This window comes from Scophthalmus maximus, chromosome 22, assembly GCF_022379125.1.
Source record: "Scophthalmus maximus strain ysfricsl-2021 chromosome 22, ASM2237912v1, whole genome shotgun sequence".
NCBI lineage: Eukaryota > Metazoa > Chordata > Actinopteri > Pleuronectiformes > Scophthalmidae > Scophthalmus > Scophthalmus maximus.
Window position 1 is genome coordinate 11,846,854 of NC_061536.1, and position 25,932 is coordinate 11,872,785.

The 25,932-nt window shown below is 48.4% G+C and overlaps 1 protein-coding gene and 1 long non-coding RNA gene across 7 annotated transcripts in view; one reads left to right on the top strand and one right to left on the bottom strand.

Annotated features, from left to right (window-relative positions):
- Nucleotides 1–24,670, top strand: LOC118292000. Its single transcript, XR_004786800.2, has 4 exons — nt 1–296; nt 5,655–5,761; nt 11,827–11,918; nt 24,531–24,670. It is a non-coding gene; the product is annotated as an uncharacterized LOC118292000 (long non-coding RNA).
- Nucleotides 1–25,932, bottom strand: part of rbms3 (RNA binding motif, single stranded interacting protein) — a 243,058-nt gene that overhangs the window by 147,229 nt on the left and 69,897 nt on the right. For 2 of the 6 annotated variants that reach the window (XM_035620613.2, XM_035620612.2), the window contains exon 1: nt 23,130–24,537. The exons of the other annotated variants lie outside the window; for them this stretch is intronic. In XM_035620613.2, coding sequence (XP_035476506.1) covers nt 23,130–23,204 — 75 coding nt within the window. In that variant the 5' untranslated portion in view covers nt 23,205–24,537. Of the gene's footprint in view, nt 1–23,129; nt 24,538–25,932 lie in introns of those variants that run through there. 6 annotated transcript variants of the gene reach the window in all.

The following is a 25,932-nucleotide window of genomic DNA, read 5'->3' on the forward strand; positions in this document are numbered from 1 at the left end:
ATGACTTACTGGAAACCAAAGGGGAATGATCTGTGCTTCCCAGCTCTCGCAAGCAAGGGTTCAATCAGTGCGGGCGCGGAGCTTTATCCAAAAGTGTCACAGTCGCGTGACAAATGAAAAAAGGGGGGAGCGCGGCCGGGCGGGCCGGCGAGAGCGGGGGGATGTGTGAGAAATAAGAAGGGAGGAGGGAGAGACGGAGAGAGAAAACTAAAGGGACGCGGACGTCTGCCAGAAGAGAAGAGTTGTGTGGACCTTGGTCGTGTGATCTATTCATGAGATAAGTCGCCGTGGAACAGGTGAGTGTAGTGGTGTAATGTTCCCCTCTTGCCTGACCGCCTGCTTCAGCGACTCTGGCCATCTGGGTTCAAGCAGGTTAGAACAAATTCAACCGCGATGCTATCGGCCCGCGTCGTGCCTTCAAAGGAAACCGGAGTCGCTCCTTTCCCCCGCCCTCCCCCATTTTATGGAAGGTCGACAGTGAAGAGCGAAGGTTCCAATGTGAAGGTGTGCGTGAAGAAAGAGCGTTCCCATCACGATACCCGTGTCGGAAATGGCAAAACTGGAATCTCCCTTCTCCCGGGAAACTTAATCAGTGCTCGTCATCGGCCGATAGGAAAAGTCCTAGTATCAGAATCGGCATCAGGAAGGGACGCATGGTATCGGAGCTATCTAATGCTTCGCAGCATTCAGTCTTCGCAGCATTCAGTCTATGTACAGTATCTATTCATAAATGGCTCATTCAGCGTCACCCCGAAGCCCGGATGCCAAACGAATTTCAGGAAAAGGCTTGTCCCCCATCACCAATCCAACCACGTTACGAATCAAACTCAAGGGGCTGTGCTTCTTCCCACTGACAATTGCTGCGGTAGCAATAGTCTCTTTTATTTTTTTCCTCCTCCCTCCTTTTGCAAATTTTCATATTTTTTTTTCCATTTCTTGTCCTTCTCACGATGTCACCCTCGAGTTTAATTCGCACAATTTCGCAAGCACTTGAAAAAACAGTGGCTGGATCTCAGAGCTCATTAGCGGAGCTTTATTCACTCCACCGATTCAAATCTCGCAAGATGAAAATAATCCCACTTCATTTTTTTATTTTATTTTGTATTCACTGCCAACAAAGGCCTCTCTTTCAGGGGAAAGAAACAAAACACAATTGGGTTTTCGACATTCGTTTCCCAGGCAAATGTTATATTTTCATAAGCCAGGGCAAGCAGAGGAGACATCAAAGATGAGAATCAGCGGTGGTCTGGCCCATTGTACTCGCTAAAAGGTTCCTAAACTATTTATTTACCCTCCAACGGAGACTTCTCATGAGATGATAGCGGCCGACTGTCATTGTTGTGGTGTGTGTGGCCGCCCATTCTCTGGCTGAATGCGGCCGGGGCCGGGCCTCCGAGAGAGAACGCTGCTCGCTCAATTGTACCGTCACACGGATTACCACATGAACAGGAAACTCCTCGGCCCGGGTCGTCTGCCAGCAGCAGACCACCTCTTAAATACCAAGACAGGAGAGTCATTGTTGGGAATGAATGTGAAGGCGTCTGCCCGTGACCGTGGATGGACCATTACCATCACAATGAGCCTCGCGCTGGGGTTTTTTTTTTTCAGAAGAAAATAATTTAAGTGTCGCCGCAGATGACAAAGAAGTGAGGCGTACCACACACAGAAACGCAGCCAGGGCGGCATTCCTTCGTTTTGGGTTGAGAAAGAAGGTGCGGGACGCGCATAATTAATTGCGCGCAGGCTGCTCCACGTCCCGCAGGCGGCCCGATTCACACCACAACAATCCCCCAACAATCAGATCGCCTATTAAAACTCATCAATCTGTTTCAGTCTCCATGGTAGAATTCACAGTAAAGCTGTCGAGGTGGAGACCATTCAAGAAAAAACGTTTATAAAAGCGTAGACATGTTTGATGTGTCGTGGGTGGTGACGGCTGCAGCCGGGGTAGTGCAGAGCTCCAATAGGTGCAGAGCTCCAATAGGTGCAGAGCTCCAATAGGCTGCGTCGGTCCGGGGTCTCGTCCCGCAGCTTTGTTCAACTCATCCAGACTAGTTTATGACCCGCGATGACGGTTTGAGATGAGAAACAAAAAGAACAATGTGGAGGCCGTCGGAAAAAGAAAAAGAAAGAGCTCATGAAGTCTTTCAGGAGTTCTAAATCTTTGGACTTCAGCACACGCGGTTACGTCTATTTTGTGGGGGGTTTTTTTACTTCCCACAACTAATTTTAGACAAAGCTTTTGGCCGAATCTTTGATTACTGACGACAACTTGGCAGAAGAAAAAGTGTCTTGTTCAAACTTCTCTCCCTCAGGGGACACAGCAGTCGGTCTTAGCATCTTTGAGATGCGATAGTCCTCATGTCCTGTCCACATTCCTGCTGCATTAGATCCACATAAAAAAATCTGGAAAACAGTTTCCCTCTCTTCACCGAAAAAGGATAATTGCTTTCCAACTTAAAAGAATAATACGTTCAATCGGTAACGCACAAATTAGTTTGAAGTTTGAGTTAATCAAGTTTGAATTAATCAAATTAAACTTATCAATTGGCTTAACTTGTTAACTTTGAGTTGAACAAACCTAATTCATTGGTGTGTTACCAATGAGTATTTTTCTGTAGTTGGTAAACAATTTTCTTTTTTTCTTTATCCCATTATATTTTATTAATAAGGCTCTTCATGTATACATAAATACCTTATGTACATTCAGCGCTTTAGGAACGTATTTTTGATCATTTATATAATCTAGTTTTGTTTTGAGATGCGATGGTGAATAATTGACACTGTAGATCTGTTACTAATATGACATTTTGACTGTTGTCTTGTTGTTATGCTGCTGACACAACTACAGCTTGTTGCATATTTGCTGTGACTGTGGAAATTGCCGGTTTATCAAACTTCGAGGGAGGAAAAGAATTGTTCAGGGAAGAGACAAGAGAAAGAGAGAGACAGCAAACGGCGTGTTCCTTTGCTGTATTCAAGCTGGAGCTCGGCGGTTGGCCTAACGTACATTAACCAACAAAACCCCCCCCCCCCCCCCCCCCCCCCCCCCTCCCGCTGTCTAATACATCTTAAGTAGTGACAATCGCCAGGAGTCACATTTGATGGGCACCTAATTTCGCAGCACTGCTGTCACTCCCTCCTGCGAGTTACGGCCCATTGGCACCGTCTCAAAGACTTACAGTATTTATGATGAGGTGATGGTCCTGGGAACATTAACCCCCCCCCCCCCCCCCCCCCCCCCCCCAACACACACACACACACACACACACACATGTATATCGTTTAAGGTCTTCGAAGACCTGCTATATAGACATGAGCTCAAGGTTCATAGCACCTCATCGCCGGAGCTACTACCAGGCAATAAATTCTACGGCAGGAATGAATTGGTTGACCTTGAGGGCAGACGCATGTTGCAAGTTGTAATCTAATACCGCGCATTATCCTATCCGTCTTTCATGTGTGTGTGTGTGTGTGTGTGTGTTGTGGGGGGGGGGGGGGGGGGGGGGGGGGGGGAGATACTGCTACTCCGTTTATCCAATTTGTAGATTGCAAATAATTAAAATTGGCTCTAAGATGGGGCAGGTTTAATACTCGCAGCACTGCTGGGAGGAAAAACAAAAGCAGCTAGTGGTTGTTGGTTTTTTTTCTTTCTTTTTTCTTTCCCCCCTCTCTGACAAACTGAGAAAAATTGACTCGCCTCTCTTTGGTTTCAAGTTAAAAGGCCCCTACTGAAATCCAAGGAGCACCTTGAAGTGCAGCAGCCACACGCACGCCGGAGCCCGCGGCTCCGCTCAGGCCACATTCCACACGCTCCGAGAGCCAGAGAGTGGCAGGATGCGCGTCCACCCTTCAAACCGGGCGTCCGGGTGACGAGGACACCTGAAGAGTGCGCGACCGCCGCCTGAGGCTTTTAGAGAATATATACGTTTTGCACTGTTATGTACTACGCAGATTTTTCCGTACATTTATTTATCGGCGCAGCGTGGAGCAGTTTGCGTTCGATTGCACATTGCAGAATTCATTGGGATCAGAGGAAAGGAGCAAAAAGACAAAATGAGAAATTAAGGTGATCTCAATATGATACATATACAATCAAACAGAGGACATTTGTAAACCTCTAATAGAGAAATTGCTATACCAACAAAGCTACTCTGGATTTATGGAAGTTTTTTTAAATCAATGTGTGAAAAACAATTTCCATTGGATGTCGTGATCTGCAGCCAACTGCTCAATTGAAGAGCCGAGAAATTCAAGACATCACGATATACATCGATATTATATTTTATTTTAATTTCATATAGGCGGAAAAATATAATCCACCCCATTTTTAATAATGTAATATAATGCAATGTCTTCACACGTGTGACAGTTAACATAAGAGACACACACACACACACACACACACACACACACACACACACACACACACACACACACACACACACACACACACACACACACACACACACACACACACACACACACACACACACACACACACACACACACACACACACACACACACACACGTCTTCATCTTTCACGTCCCTGCACTACACTCCCTCGTTTCCTGCTCGTCGAAAATATTTCACGGACTCGTCCGCCGTTGTTTCAAGTCGTTTCTCTATTCCACTCTATTCATTCTAAATCCTCAGGTTGCCAGCCACCATGAAACTAGCAACAGGATTAACTCGGTGCTCTCAGTAGAAAAATAGGCCGACGACGCCCGGCGCGTCGCTAATGTGCGATTGTAATCTCGCGACGCTCCCATCGAACCGAGATCGAAACACAATTTCCACATGTTGCTTTTTAATTCCATTGTACGCTTTTGCAATCATTCAATCCGCTGCTATCACTACAAATACTCAAACCTCTTCCATTACTCTCTCATTACCCATTCCCCCATTCTCCTTTTCTAATGAACAACACCCTGCGTTTCTTTTGGATGTCTTCTTTTCTCCTGACAACAACCCCCCCCACAGTTTCTCTAAAACGCCTCAGGTCTGGTTGCTTTTTTTCCAAAAATCATGGTAAATACTGTCCTGCACCAACCACAGTCTCTTTTCATCAATGCAAACACGGCGGCAGGAAGTGACAGCACGCGCGCGCGTCGAACAAAGATGGTCACCTCATCTGCACTCGTCCTTCAAATGAAGGCAAGTTAACTTTTAGCTCAATTCCTCCACTCAGGGAGAAATGTCATTCATGTGTCACGTGCTTGTCAATCACGTAAACTGAAGTTCCCAGTGATACCTACGCCCCTCCACTGTACCTGCACCTTGTTGTGTCGGCCAGACTCCGTTGGGCCGTTTGCCACGACGATATGCTGCAGAGTTTAATCAACCGAAACAACACAATATTTCTTTTTTTAAGTTGAAAATCTGGCTGTCGTCTAATTGGTTGTAAAAAATGATTCCAGCAGGAGAAACACGCGAGTCCTTTACTAGACTCGTCTGTAAATTGTTGGGCTCATTACAATTACCGTCACCATCTTTTTATTTATGTATTTTTATTTTATTTATTTGTGCATGGGAATGCTGCACATGAACTAATCAGATGGAGGGCAGCGTATGGATGTGTGTGTGTCTACTGATGCCGATACTGATAACCATGTGACATTCACTTTTCCATTCCGTTTCCTCTCTGCTCAGGCACTAGTGCGTCCCAGCATGAGACGACGGGAGCTGGTGTGTTCCAGACAATTACCGCCGACGGGGGGGACAGCACAGGCCCCAAATGGAGAGGGGGAAACAAACAGGTGTGGAGAAGCCACTTCTTTGGATGACTCATTAAACAACTAGGCTATCGCTCGCCCCCCCCCCCTCTCCCCGCGCGATTTCAGCGTCCCCCTCAAAAATGCTTCAACACCGTCACTTGTCTGTGGCCATCGATTTCTCTCTCCTCGGCTTGTAATTGGAAGAAGAGTAAGTGCGATCCGAGAGCCCCGAGACGAGGGCGCGGGCGTATCGAGATGATAAAACCAAACCCCTCTTCAAAAGGTGCTAAATCTGAAATGATCATTTAAATGTAATGAGGTCCTATTGATTTCATCGTAATGCAGAGATTCAGAGTAGCACATATTTTCCTATCGAACCGCCGTGGGTTTTTTAATGTCTGTCCCCTCAGTCACCTCGTCAACTCCTAAAAACAATCTCAACATGTAAATTTAGATTTTTCATGTAGATTTTCTTTTCGATATTTACAGCAGGTACCTTCATCTTCTTTTTTTTTTCCTTTTCTAAAAGAAAAAAAAGCTTCTTTCCAATTTCCCTGTCTCCAGCCGGTTGAAGAGCGCCGGGCAGGAAAGGTCTAACGTGATTAGACAAATGTGCCACCGCCGTTAGTGAGCCAGAAACAACCCCCCCTCCTCACCCGGGTCGTCACGGGTGGAAACAAACCAGGTTTTATCAGGGGAATGATGGACACTTTGGAGGAGGCAGGAGGGGAGAGGTGGGTGGGGGCAAAGTCATCAAACCGGGCCGCTAAAACATGCATCATGTCCCCGGCGAGGAGATTGGATTCCAGCCGCAGGTTCAGGGCAGCGCCACCGGGGTCACTCCCCAATCTGCGCGGGGTCAGAGCCAATGCGGCGCTACAAGCTGCTGTTTGACGTTCTCCATTAACTCAGCCGCGTCTCCGCAGAGCTGAAGGCCGCTAAACAGGAAGAGGAAACAAACACGGACGCAATCAGACGGAATCTCTCGTTCGATCCATCGTGCGTGCGAAGAGAAAGACTACATTTTTTTAAAAAGCGGGGGGGGGGGGGGGGGCCGCAACCAAAAAATCTTCAGAGAGCGACTCTCCGAGCACAGTTTGAATAAATGTACTGTGCACAGTCACAGGAGATCAACAACCAAACCAGAGCTGTAGGGTTGCAATGAAATCACACAAAAACACAACATACTTGAGGTTAAAACAGGCTCCCGGTGGAAAATGAACGAATATACAATGTGTCGCAGTGTATACTAACATCTGCCGTTCTCCCTCTCGTTCCGTGGTCGACCTCCATGCGCAGCCTGCTTTATATGTAGGCACCGGACGCGATGGTGAGCCGCCAGCGCGCTGTTTGGAAACACGATCGCGTCAGGGCCCTCGCCCGAGCCCCCGGGGCGAGCGTACATACATCGCCGCCGCAAGCCACGGCTTTATTTAAAAACTTCACCCAACCTCAAATGAGTCGCGGGAGTCAGTTCCCCGAAGGAAAAGGGGGGTCATTCAGGGTAGTTCTCGAAAAAGGAAAGAGGAAAAGAAAACATTTGGAAACAGCATTCCGGGGGGGGCACCCCCCCCCCGGCGGAGATCTCATGCTCACAGGCAGGAAAATAAAGGCGGACGCAGGCAGAGAGGGTCTGGTATCGACTCGTTCTGCTCGGTGACGGAGGCGTGAATGTTAAATGCCTGGTGCTTTGGTGTAAATGTTTCACCAGCTGCGATGTCATTATCGTGTTTTAGGTTTAGGTCTTGTGTGTTCTCGCTTTAGTACAGTACAGGTGTCCGCTGGCCAGACGTCTCCCTCGACGCTTCATTCCACAACTGTGTTGGTTACACTATAAAAAAAAAACTATAATAAGCACTATAAAGAGTAATATTACATCAAATAACTGCAGACTTTGAATTACATTTATCAGCAGCCATTTACTTTTCGCCCCAAAGCCATCCATTTTTTAACGGTATCGCTAAACCATATGACCAGGACTGTGATTATACAATTACTCAAATTACACTGTTTCCTCTCTTAAAAACCCAAACACTCATCCTGACAATGGGGACAAAAGCACATTTGCGAGCGCTGCGATGTAGATTAGTGGAGCGTGCAACAGTGATCACCTCTGTCGGAGACATTACGGGGGCTTGTTGATGACCGCCAACGAAAACAACAAATCCGCGCCAGCGCAATTACCCGCGGCCATTTTGACATGATCTGCGGAGAACATGAGCTGCGTGAGAGCCAGGGGTGACCGCCGTGTGTGTCGTGTGGGGGCGGGAGGCTTCGCGCGCGCGCGCGTGTGTGTGTGTGTGTGTGTGTGTGCGTGCGTGCGTGCGTGCGTGCGTGCGTGCGTGTGTGTGTGCGTGTGTGTGTGTGTGTGCGTGTGTGTGTGCGTGCGTGTGTGTGTGTGTGTGCTCCAGAAAGAATGTGTGCTTGTGTATGTGTGTGTGTGTGTGTGTGTGTGTGTGTGTGTGTGTGTGTGTGTGTGTGTGTGTGTGTGTGTGTGTGTGTGTGTGTGTGCATGTGCTCCAGAAAGAATGTGTGCTAGTGTGTGTGTGTGTGTGTGTGTGTGTGTGTCCGGTGTGTGTGCATGTGCTCCAGAAAGAATGTGTGCTAGTGTGTGTGTGTGTGTGTGTGTGTGTGTGTGTGTGTGTGTGTGTGTGTGTGTGTGTGTGCATGTGCTCCAGAAAGAATGTGTGCTTGTGTGTGTGTGTGTGCGTGTGTGTGTGTGTGTGTTAGTCGGACTGAGTGAATGCAGGTGTCCATGTTGCATGCTCGTGTGACAACAGAACAGGAGCCGGGATCTAAAGAACACATGCTTAGGGTCGTCTCGGGGACCAGCGCTCGGAGTCGACAGTCGTGTTTGGGTTTGGGTGCTTATTTCAAAGAGCTTGCTCGGGGATAAAAGACGAGTCCCCCGGAGCTCACGGCTGCCGCACGTTTTCCATTTTGAGATTCCAATCTGTCGTAGCCATCGTCTTTTTGAGAGATTGCAGAGCGTATTGTGTATCGCGCTCACTCGCGCACGGACGGGCAAACTTTGCTGCGAAATGTTTGGTGCACCGTTTCCAGACCCTCGCAGACGAATCGTTTCCCGTCGTCAAGACGCTGTTCCGCGTGCTCATTTGTTTTGATTGTCAGCAGGATTTACGCAAAAACTATTCCACGAAAACGTTTTGGGATGGGACTCGGACCAAGAGAGAACCCATTGACTTGTGGCCTGGATCCAAACAAAAAGGACAGATCCAGGACTTGTTCCTATCACTTCCTGGATATGGCATTTTTTCCAAAACATTTTCACTGGTTTCCCAGAAAATAAATCATGGATCTTGAACTGCTGAAACACGGGGGGACTGACGTCTATGAGTTGGGCAATTTGATGCAGCTCCATTGAATTGAATGGATTGAAAAGGGACCGTCAGGCCTTGGCGGAGACGTGTGCCCTTGTAGTTCATAAAGTTGTTGCAAAAGTTCAAAACAAGTTTCGGGTTCTTTCTTGATTTGCTGTTGATTTGTTAGACTTTATTTCTCATTTTTACTCAGATAAAACCTTCTGATATACACTTCTCTGTGAACGGTGGCAAAGTACTGCTGTCGAGTGAAAACTTCCCCCAACATTGATACCAACCAAAGAAATTGCTGCGATCTGAGGACGTTGCGGCGTCTGAAGGAAGACGTGGCAGGAAACACAAGTGGCCCGATGGTGAGACATGTTTTCAACAGGCAACAATTAAGCAAATCTTAAAACTTTGTTCAAAGGGGGGGAAAAAAAGTTCAAATGCCAGAACTGTTCAACCATAATGTTGATAATAATAATTAGAGCTGCAGCAGTTAATCGATTAGTAGTCGACTACTAAATTAATCGGCAACTATTCTGATAATCTATTAATTGGTTCAAGTAGTTTTCAAAATTATCTGATTTCAGCTGCTTAAATGTGAATATCTTCTGGTTTATTTGCTCCTCTGTGACAGTAGACTATACATAACTTTGAAATGTGGACAAAACAAAACATTATCCTGGGGTTTGGGAGACACGATTGACATTTTTCACCAATCAAATAATAGAGAAAATAATCGACAGATTAATCGATAATGAAAATAATCCCTTACAATTGAATTTGTCTAAACCGGGAGTTTGTTTGAAACCTGTATGAAACTGTCTTAACTGCTAATTTCTCGCCACGTCTGGATGTTGGCATACAGTATATTTATACATTCCCACGTCTCAACATGAGCAGCATTCCGCTCAGTAATTGTACTCCACCAGGTTATTCTTTCAGCCTCTGCACGGCCATTTAGGAAAGCTTTATTATCGTAAAGGGCATATAAAAAGGGGCCCTCCCGTAGTTTCCAGATATGCATGAGCCTCCCGCGTCCTGCAGTCGATTTGGCAGCGAGGCGAGGTTTCAATCCGACGCTGGTGGAGGGGATGGAGGCTGGCAGGCGGCACCAGTCAGTCAGTCAGGGTGACCTCATGTGTTTGGCACAGGGGATGCCTATCAGGTTTCCCTCTGTGCAGATTCCAGCTTGCTCACTCCACACCAGCCCCCGGACCCAACCCCCTGGCGTGTGTGTGTGTGTGTGTGTGTGTGTGTGTGTGTTTGAGTGGTGAAGTAGATCATTGCATGTCTGTGTGTGTGTGTGTGTTTGTGACTGAATGAGATGGAGAGGTAGAGATAAATTATATGACATAAATTATTCACATCAGCTATGGTTGAGAGGGAGGGAGGGAGGGAGGGAAATGAGGGGAGGCTGCAGGAGGGGAAGCTGTGTGTCGGTCCCCTCCTGTGAACTCGGTGAACTCTAAAAGGTTCCCACCCTTCCTCACATACAGGCCCCCCCCCCAGCACACCACCATCCCCCCCACGCCTCCTTCCTCAACGATAAGCGTCCTGCTCTCTCATGTTTCCTCTCCGGCTCTTATGTATGCACATGATAATGTGGGTCAGTGTGTATGTTGGGGCTGAAAAAGTGTGTGAACTCTTTTTTTCTCACATGCTGTGAACGTGTGTACGAGAAGTTTCATGTCCGATGAACTAACTCTCATTCGCTGAATTTTGATGATAGACGACGAAGTAAGGATTGTAGTCGGGGTTCCGTAGATTTTAGTAATTTAGTTTATGTAGTATTCAGTATTAAGTTATAACGAATTAGCATTAAAGTCTATTCTTGACATTGGAAAAGGGAAGTTAATACAGCTAATCATGCTTATGAGACAACGTGGCGGAATTATTAAAAGTGCTATGGATGAAATCATAAACAAAGGTTGACATGCAATTGGTCTGACAAACCCATAACCAGTTATATAACTATAACTGGCTATGGGTTCGGTCTTTAACAGGAAGAGGAGCTGTCACGGCGGTTACCTTATTGTAACCTGGTCTGACCCGCGGTGAAACAGAGGGCTAGGTGAGCGCACACACCATTGGCAACTATTGCTATGGTAACGATACGGCAGCCCGCTGCCAGCAATCCTCTTAATAAAGCCTCACCGGGCTCGGACGGGTTCCCATTTCGCAAATCACTGTGGCAACTGCCGAGCGGTCGCACCAGCCGCGACGTGTACTATGCCAAACACACACACACACACACACACACACACACACACACACACACACACACACACACACAAGGGTTAAACAGATGCGACATGCTACTTAATGCTGCCGCACATCAGCCATGAGAGCCAAGCGTCCTCCATAACCCACGAGTGGGGAATGATGGAGCGGCGGCGGGGGCCTGCCGTAGCTCCGGCTGGCTGTCAGGCCGCTAGCTGCTACTAAAAAGATCAGCAGATCGTCCCGCGCTCGACAGGAAGTCCACGTAACTGGGACACAGCATTCCTAAACATTTCTGCGAGCGAGAGAGAGAGCGTCAACAGTTGTCCGAACGATTACATCGGGGTCTGTGGCGGGGTTGGTGGGGGGGGGGGGGGGTGTGTTTATCCAACGTTCGCAGGCAGGGTAATGTCAGCTTAGTGATTAATTGCGGGCCCAAAGTGCTGAGGACACAGAATCTGCTCTGAACGGCGCCGACTGCAGCTCCTACAAGGGTTTATTGCTTTATCGGCCGAATCCTAACGTGACCCTTTCTCCCCCTCGCTCTCCTGGTTCCAGTGGCGCTGGAGCATCCGAAAAACAGCTCGGCTACGAGGTGCCGCTGTTCATTGCCCCCGACGCAGTTGAAGTTTTCACCGTCGAGGTTTCGGGTGAGTTTTTTCATTGATATACTGGGGGGGGGGGGGGGGGGGGGGGGGGGAATTCAGGATCAGCATGTCTTCGGGGGGCTTGATATAGATCTCGTTGGGTTGGTATAAAGTTCCCTATACGGCCCGATTCCGCCCCAATATGTCGGAGGAAGCCAAACATATGGCGGTTACACAAGCGTGCAGCTGTTGTTTTTTGGGGGGCTCGAAATAAATAATGGATACCAGTCTTCCACAGGGTCCTCGAGACGGCTAATGAGAGAGAGGGAACGCAGACAGGGAATGAGTAACTAACCGTCTTTCAGAGCCGCTGTGTTTTGTTTTTGTTTTTTCTCTCTCTCAACATTTTCATTAAGAGCCCAAGGACAAAAACTAAAAAGTACGCTGAAGATGAAAACATCAGTATTCACCGAATATTGAAGTACTCTAATGCTAAAGTTTGCATTTATTCAAAATTTGTACCTGTAATGTTTTTGCATGTTTTAATACAGACACAAAGTTAGACTTATTTTTCTTTTTTTTTATACTTTGGTTCTTTAATTGGAACTTAATAATGAAGACGCGGATTTACCTTTTTCATGGAAACCATCAAAACTTAGAGGCATTATATACCAAGTTACAGCTTCCTGTTTGAGGGCATGTCTCTTTGTCCAGGAAGGGGACGGTCCATACAGATGTCCAGGTGAAGGGCAGGGCACATAGACATCACTCAGTAGTGAGCAAGGGGTCAATGTCACGTCCGCCCGTCCGCCCGTCCGTCCGTCCGCCCCACATTCATCCCATTGGCCTCAAGCTCAAGCTGGAGTTCATTGTGCCACAAGCAGCAGATCCTCACACAACCATCTGGACGTACGCTCCACAATTCAACACTTTAAAGGGTCCATTGCTCAAAGTCCCTGTCACAGGCCAGCACCCGTCTTAGCACTCACTTGTGCATTCCTTTCCAGTTTTAACTTAAGGCATTCTCTAAACCCAGACAGTCGAGGGGGAGGGGTGGTTTTCGTCCAACGGTTCAATTTCTCCGAATGTATTGTTTTAGGGGGTCCTACCCCCTTCTAGTGATTGAAGAGGTTTGTCTAATTGGCTCCGATTCCAAATCTTTTCCATTCGGCAAAGTGCACCGGTTAACCAAATATCTCAGTCGTGCTGCTTCATAATAACCCTCCGTACGATTCGTCTTCCTTAAAGGCAGGTACACGCATCGATTCCTGCATGCATTACCTCTCTCTCGCACACAAACCCTCATGGTGTAACCTTAATAATTCAGCGGACAAGAGGAAGGGACAGGAGGCAGCCATTTCCCTAACTGTGGATCGTACAGGGGGACACCACGGTGGTCTGCATCAGACCCCTCCGACAGCCTTGTCACTTGCAGGCATTGGTCTGCGACGAGGCTGACATCCTCCCCCTCCCCGTGTGCGCACAGGGGGAAGTCTGCGAGGCGACATGATTAACTATTGAAAAGGGGAACGGACCCGGCGTCTCGTATGGAGACCACATATCACAGTGACACTTTTTTTTTTTTTTTATTCTGTTGCCACTGGCTGTTTATGTGCTACTAATTACCGGTGAAGAATAATAATCCCTCCTCCGACTGGACTCTTGTCACGCCGAAGGGGCTTGCTTCTCCGCTCCTCTCTTCTCCATTCACGCTGGTCTGCGACTCTCCGGCCTTGGCTCGCGCTCGGCATCGGTGTCCTCGCGATCTAATTCACGCCGCCTACCTGTCCCACTGAGTTTTCACTCGTGGGCTTTTTCCTCTCCATGCGCTGACTAATGCACACGTGTTGGTGCCTCACAAGTGGTCCGGAGCGGTGGAAAACGGGGGGCTGCCAGAGGAACCATTCAGGCAAAATCTAAGAGGGCGGCTTGAGTCATTTAACTCAAATAAAGCTGGGAGAAAGGCCTGTTTGCTCTCGGTAATCCCCCCACTTGCTCGACAAGGCTTCGCAAGGTTCATCTGCTGCGCTAAATTGGTGCACGTATCCTTATTTGTATAGGAGCTCATTGTGGCTGGGTAAGAGGGGGGATCTGACAGGACTGGCAGCCATTCAAGCGCTCATGCCTATTTGCTTATCCTCATTCATGGCAGAATTGGCTTTCTGCGGAGCCATTTTTCAAGCAACGCGTGACACGCTATTTTCATTGCGCCTGCCACTACTCATGCTGCCGTGCCGACTCAACGTTGCGGGCGGCAGTATACGTTTTTTGTTTTTTTTAGGAGAAGGGGTGAACCAGGGGCTCCGGCAGTAATCACAGTGGTAAGGTTACACTATCATTTGCATGTCTGTGGCCGGTGTCTCCTCGGGTTTCCACGTCTGGATGTCTAGGTGAAGACACTAGGTCATCGATTTTTTTTTTTTTTTTTTTTTGTGCAGCCCACAATGGAAATGAAATGCAAATTCCTCAAAACGAGATGTACATGGCAGGAGGGTTTTCTTTGTCAGACTACACGTCATAAGTTAAATGGAAGACTTTCCATCCTTCTCTTTTTCTCTATGGAGGGTTTTTTCCAGTCTCTTATTCTAAACTTGATTCATAATAATAATAATAATAATTATATATATATATATATATATATATATATATATATATGTTGTTGTTGTTGTTTTTAAAACTAAAGACATTAGCTGCTTTCAGACATGCACTGAAGTCTGGACATTCTCCTGAACTTCTCCTGCAGTAGTAAAATTGTCTCCTGCAGGCTGCGCCCCAGACGCCACAGAATCTTCTGGAATTTTTACCTGCTGTTGTGAACGCGTCTGAGTCAGACAACTGAGTCCTTCGTCTTATGTCAACGACAAACTCTGGAGAAAGTCCCGACGCAGTTCTGATGCAATCTGATGAGTCCGTGACTGAAAAACAGCTGTTGTGAAACTCACTTTTGCAGGACTAGGTTTGCAGCATCGCCCACACAGGTGGAATGCCTCGACTATGAACTCATCCCTATTAGACATTCTTGGTTTTGCCCGGCGAAAACTAATACACCGATAACAAGCCGAAACCAGACGAGAGTGAAAACGCCGTGTGCGCGGCCTCTCTCTTCTCCCGGGCGTCTTTACAGCACCTCACATGTTCAAGGGGCTTCACTCGGCTCACACATTACAGTCACATTGCGCCACTTATGGCGGTACAAGTGACATTTGGGTCTGATTAGGTATGAACATACGAAGAAGGCTTCGGTCTCCTCGGTTCGCCCTCAGTCAGGAAGGTGAAAAGGCAATTTTCTGCTGCAGCATGGAGCCGCGCGGGGGGATCCTCTGGTGGGCCGCTCCTCAAAGTGTACGCAGCAGCCACTCGTTAAAAATGCAGGAGCAATTACCTTGGCCGAGTCTGAGTCGGCGAACGCGAGTCAAGCTGCCACCCCCCCCTGCCCAGCCCCGTCACCCCCACCCACCTCCTCCCCCTCCTCCTAGCCTTACACTAGCCGCTTGCTGCTATACCCCCGCAACCTGAGCATTCTTCACATGGCCTGGCGTGCCAAAGGTAGGGCAGCAGACAGCGCCGGCTTCAGTTACACGGGAAAAACAAAAGCTCTTCTCCGCCTGTCTGCCTGCCTCTCACAAGGTGCAGTTCCTCCCCTCCCTCTCCTCCCTCTCCTCCTTCGCACTTTTGCCACCACGTGACTCGCAGCCTGACATCCATTACCACCAGCTCGGCCTCACGTCTCGGCCCACTTAACTTCCACAAAAAAATATTCGATTGTTTGGGTGCCGTTTTCCTCCTGCGTCGCATTTTATATAAGTATTGAACCACACAGAGAAAGAATTCCGGGTTTTTCTGTTTGTTTTTATTCGGACGCGTTGTTCAGTATCTATTCGGCAGAAGCAACCGAAGTTTCAACAAAGTTTGAAATCCCTTTATCTCTTTTTCAACAAAGCCGATAATCCCCGATTAAACATTATTCACTCGCACTCGGTTGGAAAACGCTGGCGATGATGTTGCCAAATAGATGTTGGGCAAACTTTACTTATGGACTTAACAATGATATATTTTCCTAATAGTCACCACACTCAGAACAAATAAAAAGGTGTGCTCGTATTATATATCCCCGAAGCTCTTCTGAATGTCGAAATGGGCCTGTGTGTCTCATGCCGTCCTGCGCAGATGGCAGGACGACATGGCCAGCAGACAGCGGGGGCTCACGGAAAATCGAGGGAGAGGTGCGCGAGAGCAACGGAGGATGGGAAAGAGTCATTACAAAGAGGGATAACATGAAAGAGAATATAAAAATGACGGGGAGAGTTGGCAGAAGCAAGAGCAAGAATCAATCTCCAAAAAGATCTCAAAGATGAAAAGGGACAAAATTCCGAGACTGCACCGTCGCATCCTCAGAGGCAAGAGGAGGGGAGAGAGGGGGAAACAGAGCCGACAGCTCCGGGCAGATACTACGTCACAGAAAAACATGCTAGTGAGAAAAACAAGAAAGAGGGGAAAAAGCATTTGTATTTGTAGAGTCCTGCTGCGTCGGTGGATTATTGAAGACCACGTCACGTGTCGTCGTTTCATCTGGCTCGAAAACTGTCTCGCTTCATGTCGTCTCCGCGTGCCCCTTCTCTCTCTCCTTCCCCCCTCTGTGGGAATACTTCCAAAAAATATAGTGTCTCACTTCACCTACTCAAAAGAGGAACGGCACCGAATCCTGGGACGACAAAATTCTAATGCACCTGAAAAAATGCCTGATATGCAGAGATGCTACTGACCACCTGGGGTGAGGGGGAAAAATCCGCCATTCATTCTACACGTGCATGATCCCAGGGAGGGTTTTTCGGAGTGTGTGCGTGCGTGTGTGTGTGTGCGTGTGTGTGTGTGTGTGTGTGCGTGTGTGTGTGTGCGTGTGTGTGCGCGTCTCTCCTCACAGCAGCATCTTCAGCAGCTGGTGGGGATTCAGTGTCTTAACCGCGCTTTTCCATCCGATTGAAACTCACTCCACCACCACTGTACCTCCCCCGTATGCCGCATTTCACCGCACAGGTAGGAGTTCCTCGCTCCCGCCGCACACAGGAGAAGAGTCGCCCGTTATCTCCAGATGGTCGAGGGGAAAGGAGAGTACATCATTTTTTTACTCTATATATATATATATATATATATATATATGTTTCGGGCATTCATCTCGGACGCTGATTTCCACAGCGACCTCCGGCGAGCGAGCGGGGGGCACTTTGTCCGGCGTGTCTCACTCAAGGACACGCTGATATGACACGGGCCTGTTGTGGGGAGAGTGTGACCTGGATTTGAGACCTTCACTATATATGAGCACCTGACCGCTCGCCAAGCAAACTGCCTCTGCACACACACACATACGTTCATATTTGTGGAACAAATCGTAACTCCATAATTGTGCAAACGCATTGATGGACTTCGCTTGCACACATTTGCACGCACATACTCATGCATTATGTATGCTTAGAACTAGATCCCGACCGATATGGCATTTTGGGGGCAACATATTGATATTGATATTTGGGAGCACAAGATCCCCGATACCGACACGTTTTTTAAATCTGTCAATGATTACTAAAATGTCGTTTTCAAACTACTATGACTAAGGCCAGGCTTGATATTTAAGTTTAACCATGAACTTAATCATAAATAACTATGGAAAATACAAATACAACCAAATATATTGAACTTTATTTATTTTTATTAATTTATTTTACATAAATGCACATTTAAAGGCTCAAATCAGGCTCTAAACATATCGGCCGATACCGGTATGTCCGCGAAAGGCTAATATCGGCCGATATTATGAACTCTACTTACAACACACACAACGCCAACGCGGCTGCAGACTAACATCCTCCTCCCAACAACGGCCTCTGTATCTTTTCCCGTCTCCTTTGTACATCACCTCCTTTGCTCTTCCATCAAAATGGACGTTTGAAGAAGAAGCAGCTGCCAGGTCTCAGCACTCTGCCCTTTTTGGCTTATGAGAGGCTGCGGGAAACATTAATGTACATGCAACCTTAAAGTCAAGATGTACAAAATAGGGGCTGGGCTGTAGAGTAACCCCCCTACTGTAGTGTGTGCGTGTGTGTGTGTTAGTGCATGCACACACAGTCTGCAGCAAATAGATGGAGCTTTCTGCCGCACGCTGACTGACAGTGGCACATTAAGGGAGTGTACGGTCGGATCAAGCAGGTAAGAACAAGACCTATTAGCTGATAAATGAGCAAAAACGCCTCCTGATCACGTGAGGAATTGGCAAAACATGAAAAGGAAGACAGCGAGACGGTGCCCTCGCTTAAAAAAAGTCTGTCAATTAGAGCTCGCTAACAGAGAGAGAGAGAGAGTTGGTGATGGGTAAAAGATTTACAGCGAAGCGGGGACAGTGTTGTGTCTTGGGCAGTCAGTCGTGAAGCACGTATCAAGGAGCACGAGTAGGGGAAATGAGTTATGCTGCCCCCGTCTTAGCGCTAATGAGAGCATATCGTGGCAGACTCAAAACAGGACCGGGCTTTGGTAAATGTAATAGAAGGAGTGTATTCCTCCAGAACCTAAAAGCCCTTGATAAACTCTTCAAAGCGGTTCCACATCGGCGGAGACAGGGGGGGGACTAAGCGGCGAGCAGAGTTTTACGCAACTGATAACTGATATTATGAAAGACTCGGCGAACGGCCCCCTCTCTGCTCTGCCTTTGATTGGGCCTGCCCTCCGTGCCTATGTATATCTGTCTCCTCCCTTGTTGTCTCCATTCCCCGGTCTCCTCTGTCGAAGCATTAGAGGAGGATTTGGATGGCTCCGTTGTTATTTCTGTAACACAATGGATCGACTCGTGTAATGTAACCAAACCCCGTCTCCTCGCTTTTATCTGGCCCCTCCCTCCCGAGAACACCCGTCCCTCCGCCCGCCGTCTTTCTTCCCCTCTCACATGCATTGCAAAGCCCCCCCCCCCCCTTCCCTCCTCCATCTTTCCCTCCATTTGTAAAGAATTAGACAGAGTATAAACGGTGCCTATGGCAGGGGCAGATACAGGCACAGATCCTCTCAAAGGGATCTATTGACTGGTGTTTATTTAAGGCCGGGGACATTGGCCGCTGCTAAATCTACCTCAGTCTGCCCGCTCCCAGATCACAGTGCAAGTGTGTGTGTGTGTGTGTGTGTGTGTGTGTGTGTGTGTGTGTGTGTGTGCATCTCCAGATACTGTTGCATTGAATCCTTGTGTGCGTCTGTGTGTGAGGTTGCTGACATTAGGCATGTAATGACAAGAGATGTCCGGATACCATTTTTCCCCTCCCGATATCGATTCCGATACCAGTGCATTAAAAAAATGCATACAAAAGAAAAGACCTTGTTGTTTGTCACTAACCCTGTATGGTTGTTTGGCCTGGCTCAGGTTAAACCCTTTGACAAACACATACATGCAGAGATCGAAGCCGTACATCTTACTCTAATTATCTAACTGAAAAAGTGAATAAATCTAAGAATAAACAACAGTTACTTCCTCTAAACAGCTGTTAGGGTGCAGCCTCAGCTTATAAAAAAGAAAAGACCTTTCAAGTTTTAAACAGTATAAAACAGAGTAACTTCAAAACTAAATCAATCTAGAAATAAATAACAATTCACTTAAAAACTGTTCACGTGACCCTGCCCATCAGTGGCGTAACAGCACAACGGTAAAAGCAGCGTCAGGTACTTTACCTTCTGCTACAGCAACACTAAAGTCAACCAACAGCATCGCAACAGTAATCTTCCTTTGGAGAGTTGTGTATGTCATAATGAAGCGGGGGAACTGAAAATGCCTATCGTTGAGAGAAAATTTGTCACAGCACAACGCTATGACTAACGGGCACTTAGTGCACACATTTGTTGAAATGCATATTCCCTTTTCTAAACGCCGTCGTAAAACAACAATAATTGATCCGTGCGCTGTAATTGTTCTCATGAGTGGGGGGGGGGGGGGGGGGGTCCCAGCTGGGGCCGGCGTGAGGCGTTTTACTGTAATTTTCACATTTATGATGCACGTCCATTACCTATTATTAAAGTTGAATGCACGGCGAGCTGTGAACGGCTGCCGAACGTCAAACCTACATGGGGAATACGCGCACTGAGCAAAAAAGGGGCGAATAGCAGCAGAAGACTCCGTGGACTGATCAGCTGGGGCATGGACAGAAATAGGGCCTTTAAAGGATCCGCTCATCAGAGCCACATCCTGCCAACTCCCCCCAGCCATGAGCTCCAATAAAAGCCAAACACACAACCACACACACGCACATAGACACGCTAACACGCACACGCACGCACGCACGCACGCACGCACGCACGCACGCACACACACACACACACACACACACACACACACACACACACACACACACACACACACACACACACACACACACACACACACACACACACACACACACACACACACACACACACACACACACACACACACACACACACACACACACACACACACACAAATCCTCTTTCAGCAATCAATAATTCAGCTAAAGAGAAGCACATGCTACGCCCCGCTGCACTAATCAATAGGAAGCCAAATGTTATTGTTTTATCTCATTCTCTGACTTTCACATTCTAATCTGGGCTGACGAGCACATGCTGGACAGCATCAGAGAACTCCATTAAATCAGGATACACACAGTAATACACACGCACACGCACACACACACACACACACACACACAGAGGGGGGATGAGGGGACGACGATGTTTAGCTGCTTTCGTTTGCAGTAACGTCCTCCGTGGTAACCAGGCGCAGATGCTCTATCAATTTTTCTATGCATAGAATCTCAAATATGTGTCATAAAACGGAGGCGATAGAAGGAGAAGGGCAATACCTTGGTATGAGTTACGCCCCCCCAATCACTCCAAGATATGTACCCCCCCTCCTCCTCCTCCTCCGCCCACATCTCTTGGGAGAATGAGGCTATACCTTGAGAATGCAGCGAAGAAGATGAACCAAAATACCTGTGATATGAGACTGATGGGTAAATCTGAGCTGAGGAATATGTGTGTGTGTGTGTGTGTGTGTGTGTGTGTGTGTGTGTGTGTGTGTGTGTGTGTGTGTGTGTGTGTGATTTTGTGGACTGTGAAGTGAACCTGCCGGCCAAGGCCCCTCTCCCCTCTCTGTAATCGAGCCATCAATGATCATTAATGAGTGTGAGATCGCTCTCGGCCACATCGCCCGACACCCTGGCCTCTCCCCACCCCCGCCCACCCCCTTTCTCCCCCCTGACCCCATCTGTGGCTCTATCACATCAACCCACAAGGCCACAGGCTATGCTAACTAACCGTGAAAATTAATGTGAATGTCGGCGGCTGATTTATAAACGGAAATGTACGCTCTTCGTGCCCCCTGCGCCTCGCCACCCCCCCCCCCCGCTCTCTCCGTGCCGGTCTCGTTTGCATGACACAGGACACCCTAGCCGCTCGCTCAAGGATGCATCAATCGCTGACGGTGGCAAGATCGGATCGGCGCTGACCTTGGGAGTGAACTGCGGCATCGGCGAAGGAGGCGGTGGGGGCCCTGTTGCAACAGAGCAGGCGAGGCAGAAAGCGAGGGGAGAAGAAAAGTGGAAGGGAGGGAGGGAGGGGGGAGGGGGGGAATGGCGGGGCATACCCTGATTGAGAGGGCCCCGAGATGAGTAACTCTGCGATACGAGAGGGGGTTGATGGAAGGAGTAGGGGAGGGTGGGAGGGAGAGGGAAGCCATATGGCAGCAGCACAAATGTATTAAACCATAAATCAGGGCGAGCTTGTGGACTGCCAGGTGGAGCTGCAGGACGCTCGCCCCTGCTGGAATTGCACCGGTTCGCGGTTCAACTCAATGGAATCTATTGATACATTCATTTCTTAAACATTTCCCCCCTCTTTTTGATGAATTCCCTTTTTTCAGTTGCTGAGCAATGTTAGATACAACGCTCCAAAGTGCCGCGGATGAAACAAGCCCAGTTTTGGAACCAATACGTTTTTTCGATTCCTTTTCCGATGAGAAAAAAAACTTTGTCTGAATAAATATCAAACTAAAGTTTGAACAAGTTGACAAGCCAAAAATGTTTTTCATTTAATGACAGAAACCTGTCAGACAGAAAATGTGTATTTAAGAAAAGGGGAAATAATATTTGAAATACATGTTTTTAAAGTACTGAATGGTTCTTTTTATACTACAGTATACAATATATATGTATTACAACTGCACACCTGGAGCATCTTGCTCGGCCCTTTACTGTCCATCACAATAATGGGCAGAAATTAGTGTTGCACATGTGGTGGGATAACCGAGTAATCCCCCAAAAGGCTTCCCTTTTTAATCCCTTGATGATGTCTGGGTTGAGAGCCAGAGCCAGTGTCCTGGCAGCCGCCGGGGTCCGGGCCTGAGCTTCCATCCCCAGAGCCACTGATGCATACTGCAGCTAGAGCAAACACACGGGGGGGCAGCGACTGCCGTGCCTGCTCAGCGTCAGGAGACACACTGACTGACTGACTGACATCACAGCAGAACAGCAGACTCGCCCCCCCCCCCTTATTTAAAGCAGAGCAATGAGACTTTTGTGCTGTTTGAGTGAATTATCAACTTCATAAATAAATGTTTCTTCAGAAAAAGTGGCAGCGAGACAACGTCCTACATTCAGCTCCTCGCAAAATGCTTCAAGAGCAAAATTAAATCTGGGCCCTAATTCTGTCATTTGTTATTTATTGTGTGCATGACAGCACACACAAAAAAAAGGAGCTGCCTGTCAGTTATTACTTTAACAAAAGGCAACTAAAATCTACTCAACACGTTAATTAACACACGCCAACGCAGCGTGTCACGTCGAGAGCTCATCGGCTCACAGGTGATGGATGGATGGAGGTCACTGGGCAGCTCCCAGTCACGCTCAAGTAGCTCGGACCAACAGTGGTCCAATGCCTCCAGCCTTGATCCCTGATCCCCTCACTCAGGGACACGCACACACACACACACACACACACACACACACACACACACACACACACACACACACACACACACACACACACACACACACACACACACTGACAAAGACATCTAAACTGCAACAAGGCACCTGCCATCTGAAACCATCACAGCCAAGGCCAGCTATCCATCAAACCCCGTCTCCACTCAGGGATGAGAGGAGGATGGATGGAGTGCAGTGGAAGAGGAGAGGTTGGGGGGGGGGGGGGTTGAGGGAGGGAGACAGGGGAAGTGGTGTGGGAGTAGATGAGTGGGGCTCGACAGCAGCGTACCTTGGTCTGGAGATAGTGGGGGTAGTAGTAGGTGTACTGAGGGTACATTGGCTGCTGCTCCAATCGCTTGCCCATGTAGCTGGAATCCTTAGCACAGAGGCAGGGAATGGTGACACCGGGGTGGGGGCTGCCGAACAGCGAGCAGTGGGATAGAGGCAGTGGAGGAGCTGTGCAATTCCCGGTCTTCACTGTCCGCAACCACTCTGTCGCTAGCCAGTCCTCCAGGGAGAAGGCAGGGTCTGCGTGGGGAGGACGGGGGGGGGGCAGCAGCGCGGAGAAGGTCTAGGCTCCCGATGGAAACGGTCCGGAAAAGCCTCAGCTGACGGGTTGCAGATGCTCACACAGTCTCTCGCCGGCGGATCGGTCGGCAAAAAAAAAAAAAAAAAGAAAAGAAAAAATATTTCCACAAGTGCAAGAACCCGAGAGCGGCGTCTCTCTCTCGCTCACCCCGTCAGCGGCTGGCGCTGTGGACGGGTAACGCGTGGTGAAGGGTGAGGTAAGAGGAAGAGCAGGGAAAGAGGAGACGTGAGGCGGCGCAGGTGGCAGAAGCCCTGGCGGTCCTGTGGATGTTGGAAAATGGGGAGAGGAGGAAGAAGAAGAGGAGGAGGAGGAGAGGAGGAGGAAAAGGGATGGCAAGGAGAAAGGGGAGAGGACGTGTAGGTTCACTTCTCTATTTGAGCTGTTTCACTCCAGTCTTTTTCGCCTGGGCTTTAATCTGCCTCGCACTCAAACACACTGGGAATCTGACTCTCTCTCTCTCTTTCCCTCTCTTACACACACACACACACACACAAACACACACACACACACACACACACACACACAAACACACACACTCTCTCTCTCTCTCCTCTGTAGTCTGATCCGACTGTGGCTGCGTGCCGTCCTGTTTGACAGAGGGGGGGGGGGAGATATCCTCAGCACCGGCTTGCCGACGGATGCCCGGAGCAGGATCACAACGCGCGAGCACAGGCACAGGCACAGGAAATCTCACAGTCTGCGGGGATGAGGTCGGTGGGGCGAGCGAGCGAGCGAGCAGGGCAGGAGAAACACACACGGAGAGATGATCCCGGTTTTTCTGAAGCGATGTGTTATTTTTAGAAAAAAAAGGAAGAAAGAAAAAATCCACCGGCTGGTTAGTCAATCCACTGGGCTCCAGCGAGAGGGAAAAAAAACAACCCCCACGGTAACAGTGTCCCAGGTGTCCGGTAGAGAAGGAGTCCCTCGTCTGCGATCCTCCCTCTTCCTGCTCTTGTAAAATGTGTTCCTTATTTCTTCCTCGGCTCTCTCACTCCTCTAAGCAGCTTGCCTCATTCTCTTTCCCTCTGACACACAGTTGCTCTCTCTCTCTCTCTCGCTCGCACTCTCTCTCTCTCTCTCTCTCCTCCTCTACGCTGACAGGGCGGTGAGCGGGGGCTCGTCCGAAAGGCAGCGGCGGCGGCGGCGGCGGCAGCCTCCTCCTTCCTTCCCCTTTAGCCCGGCCGGTAGGAGGGTCTTGAGCGGGCCGTGTGCGCGAGAGGGATCCAGACGCAGACCAGCGGGCTGCAGCGATTCTACAACCTGGGAGAACGCAGGGGAAAGAGGAGTGGAGGCGAGCAGAGCAGAGCAGAGCAGAGCAGAGGAGAGGAGAGGACGGCGGCAGAGCGAGGAATCGATTCCCCCTACTGGCTGCACGTGGAGCTGCCGCTCTGGAAAAACACAGTGTCCTCAAAGAAAACACTCTCTCGTGCGAACTCGACCGATTTGAACTTGAAAACCAGCAAAGTTTGCAAATGTGCCACTTTTCCTGACCTGTGATTTTATGATGTTTAAAGCAAAATGTCAGTCCTTAGTTATTTTAAAGCGTTTGTTTGTTATTAAGTATAGCTTATTGTAAGTCACTAGTTTTTCAGGTGAAATTCATCTTTCACTTCAACAAAGGAGAAATATTAAATACACTATAATGATATGACACGAAAAGGGAGGGGACCACATGGTCTCCAAGTGTATCAAGTGAGAGGGCGGAAGGGAAAGCCACTTCCTGTGGAAGATCAAAAGATGACGACGGAGCGGCTCATCTCTGTTGACTCACCGTGGCCGCGACCAAAAACATCACAAAAATGTTTCGTCAGTGAGAGTTCACTCGATGTCAAGTAACCGCACTCGCGCTTCTGCAAACAAGATGGATGCAAGAAAAAGTCACACACACACACACACACACACACACACACACACACACACACACACACACACACACACACACACATACACACACACACTCACACTCTCGCATGGATAGGAACTGACTTCAAGTCCTCAAGAGTATCTCGGTGACGTTACGGCCACGAGTTCAGGAGCCTCGTTTTTCACCCAATTAGCAGATTCAGCTTGGTTTTCATTGAAATCGTCGGCCGTGACTCCGGCAGGAAGCTGCGGGGTCAGAAACTACACAGTGAAATTACTGGACTGTGCACAATTACAGGTTGGCAATCATCCACGACCTGCACGAGTTTATGTTTTGTATTTCGTCGGTCAAACCCCACGAGGTCCACGGCGGTTAATAACCTGATCATATTTCTCTAGAGAAACAATGTAAGAGAGTTCTGTGCCATGAAATGTAAAAGAGACTAGAAAAGTGCTGTATGGATACAGTAGATTTACAACACTTTCAAAGTGATGAGTTGGTAGATGCACTGAATCTAAATGTTCTGCAAGTCGACACAATGCAGACACACACTGCAGCGCAAATGGAACATATTTTTGAGATATGAGATATTGTGGGTATGGGGTCAAGGGCATGTGGACGGACGACATAAATCCAGGC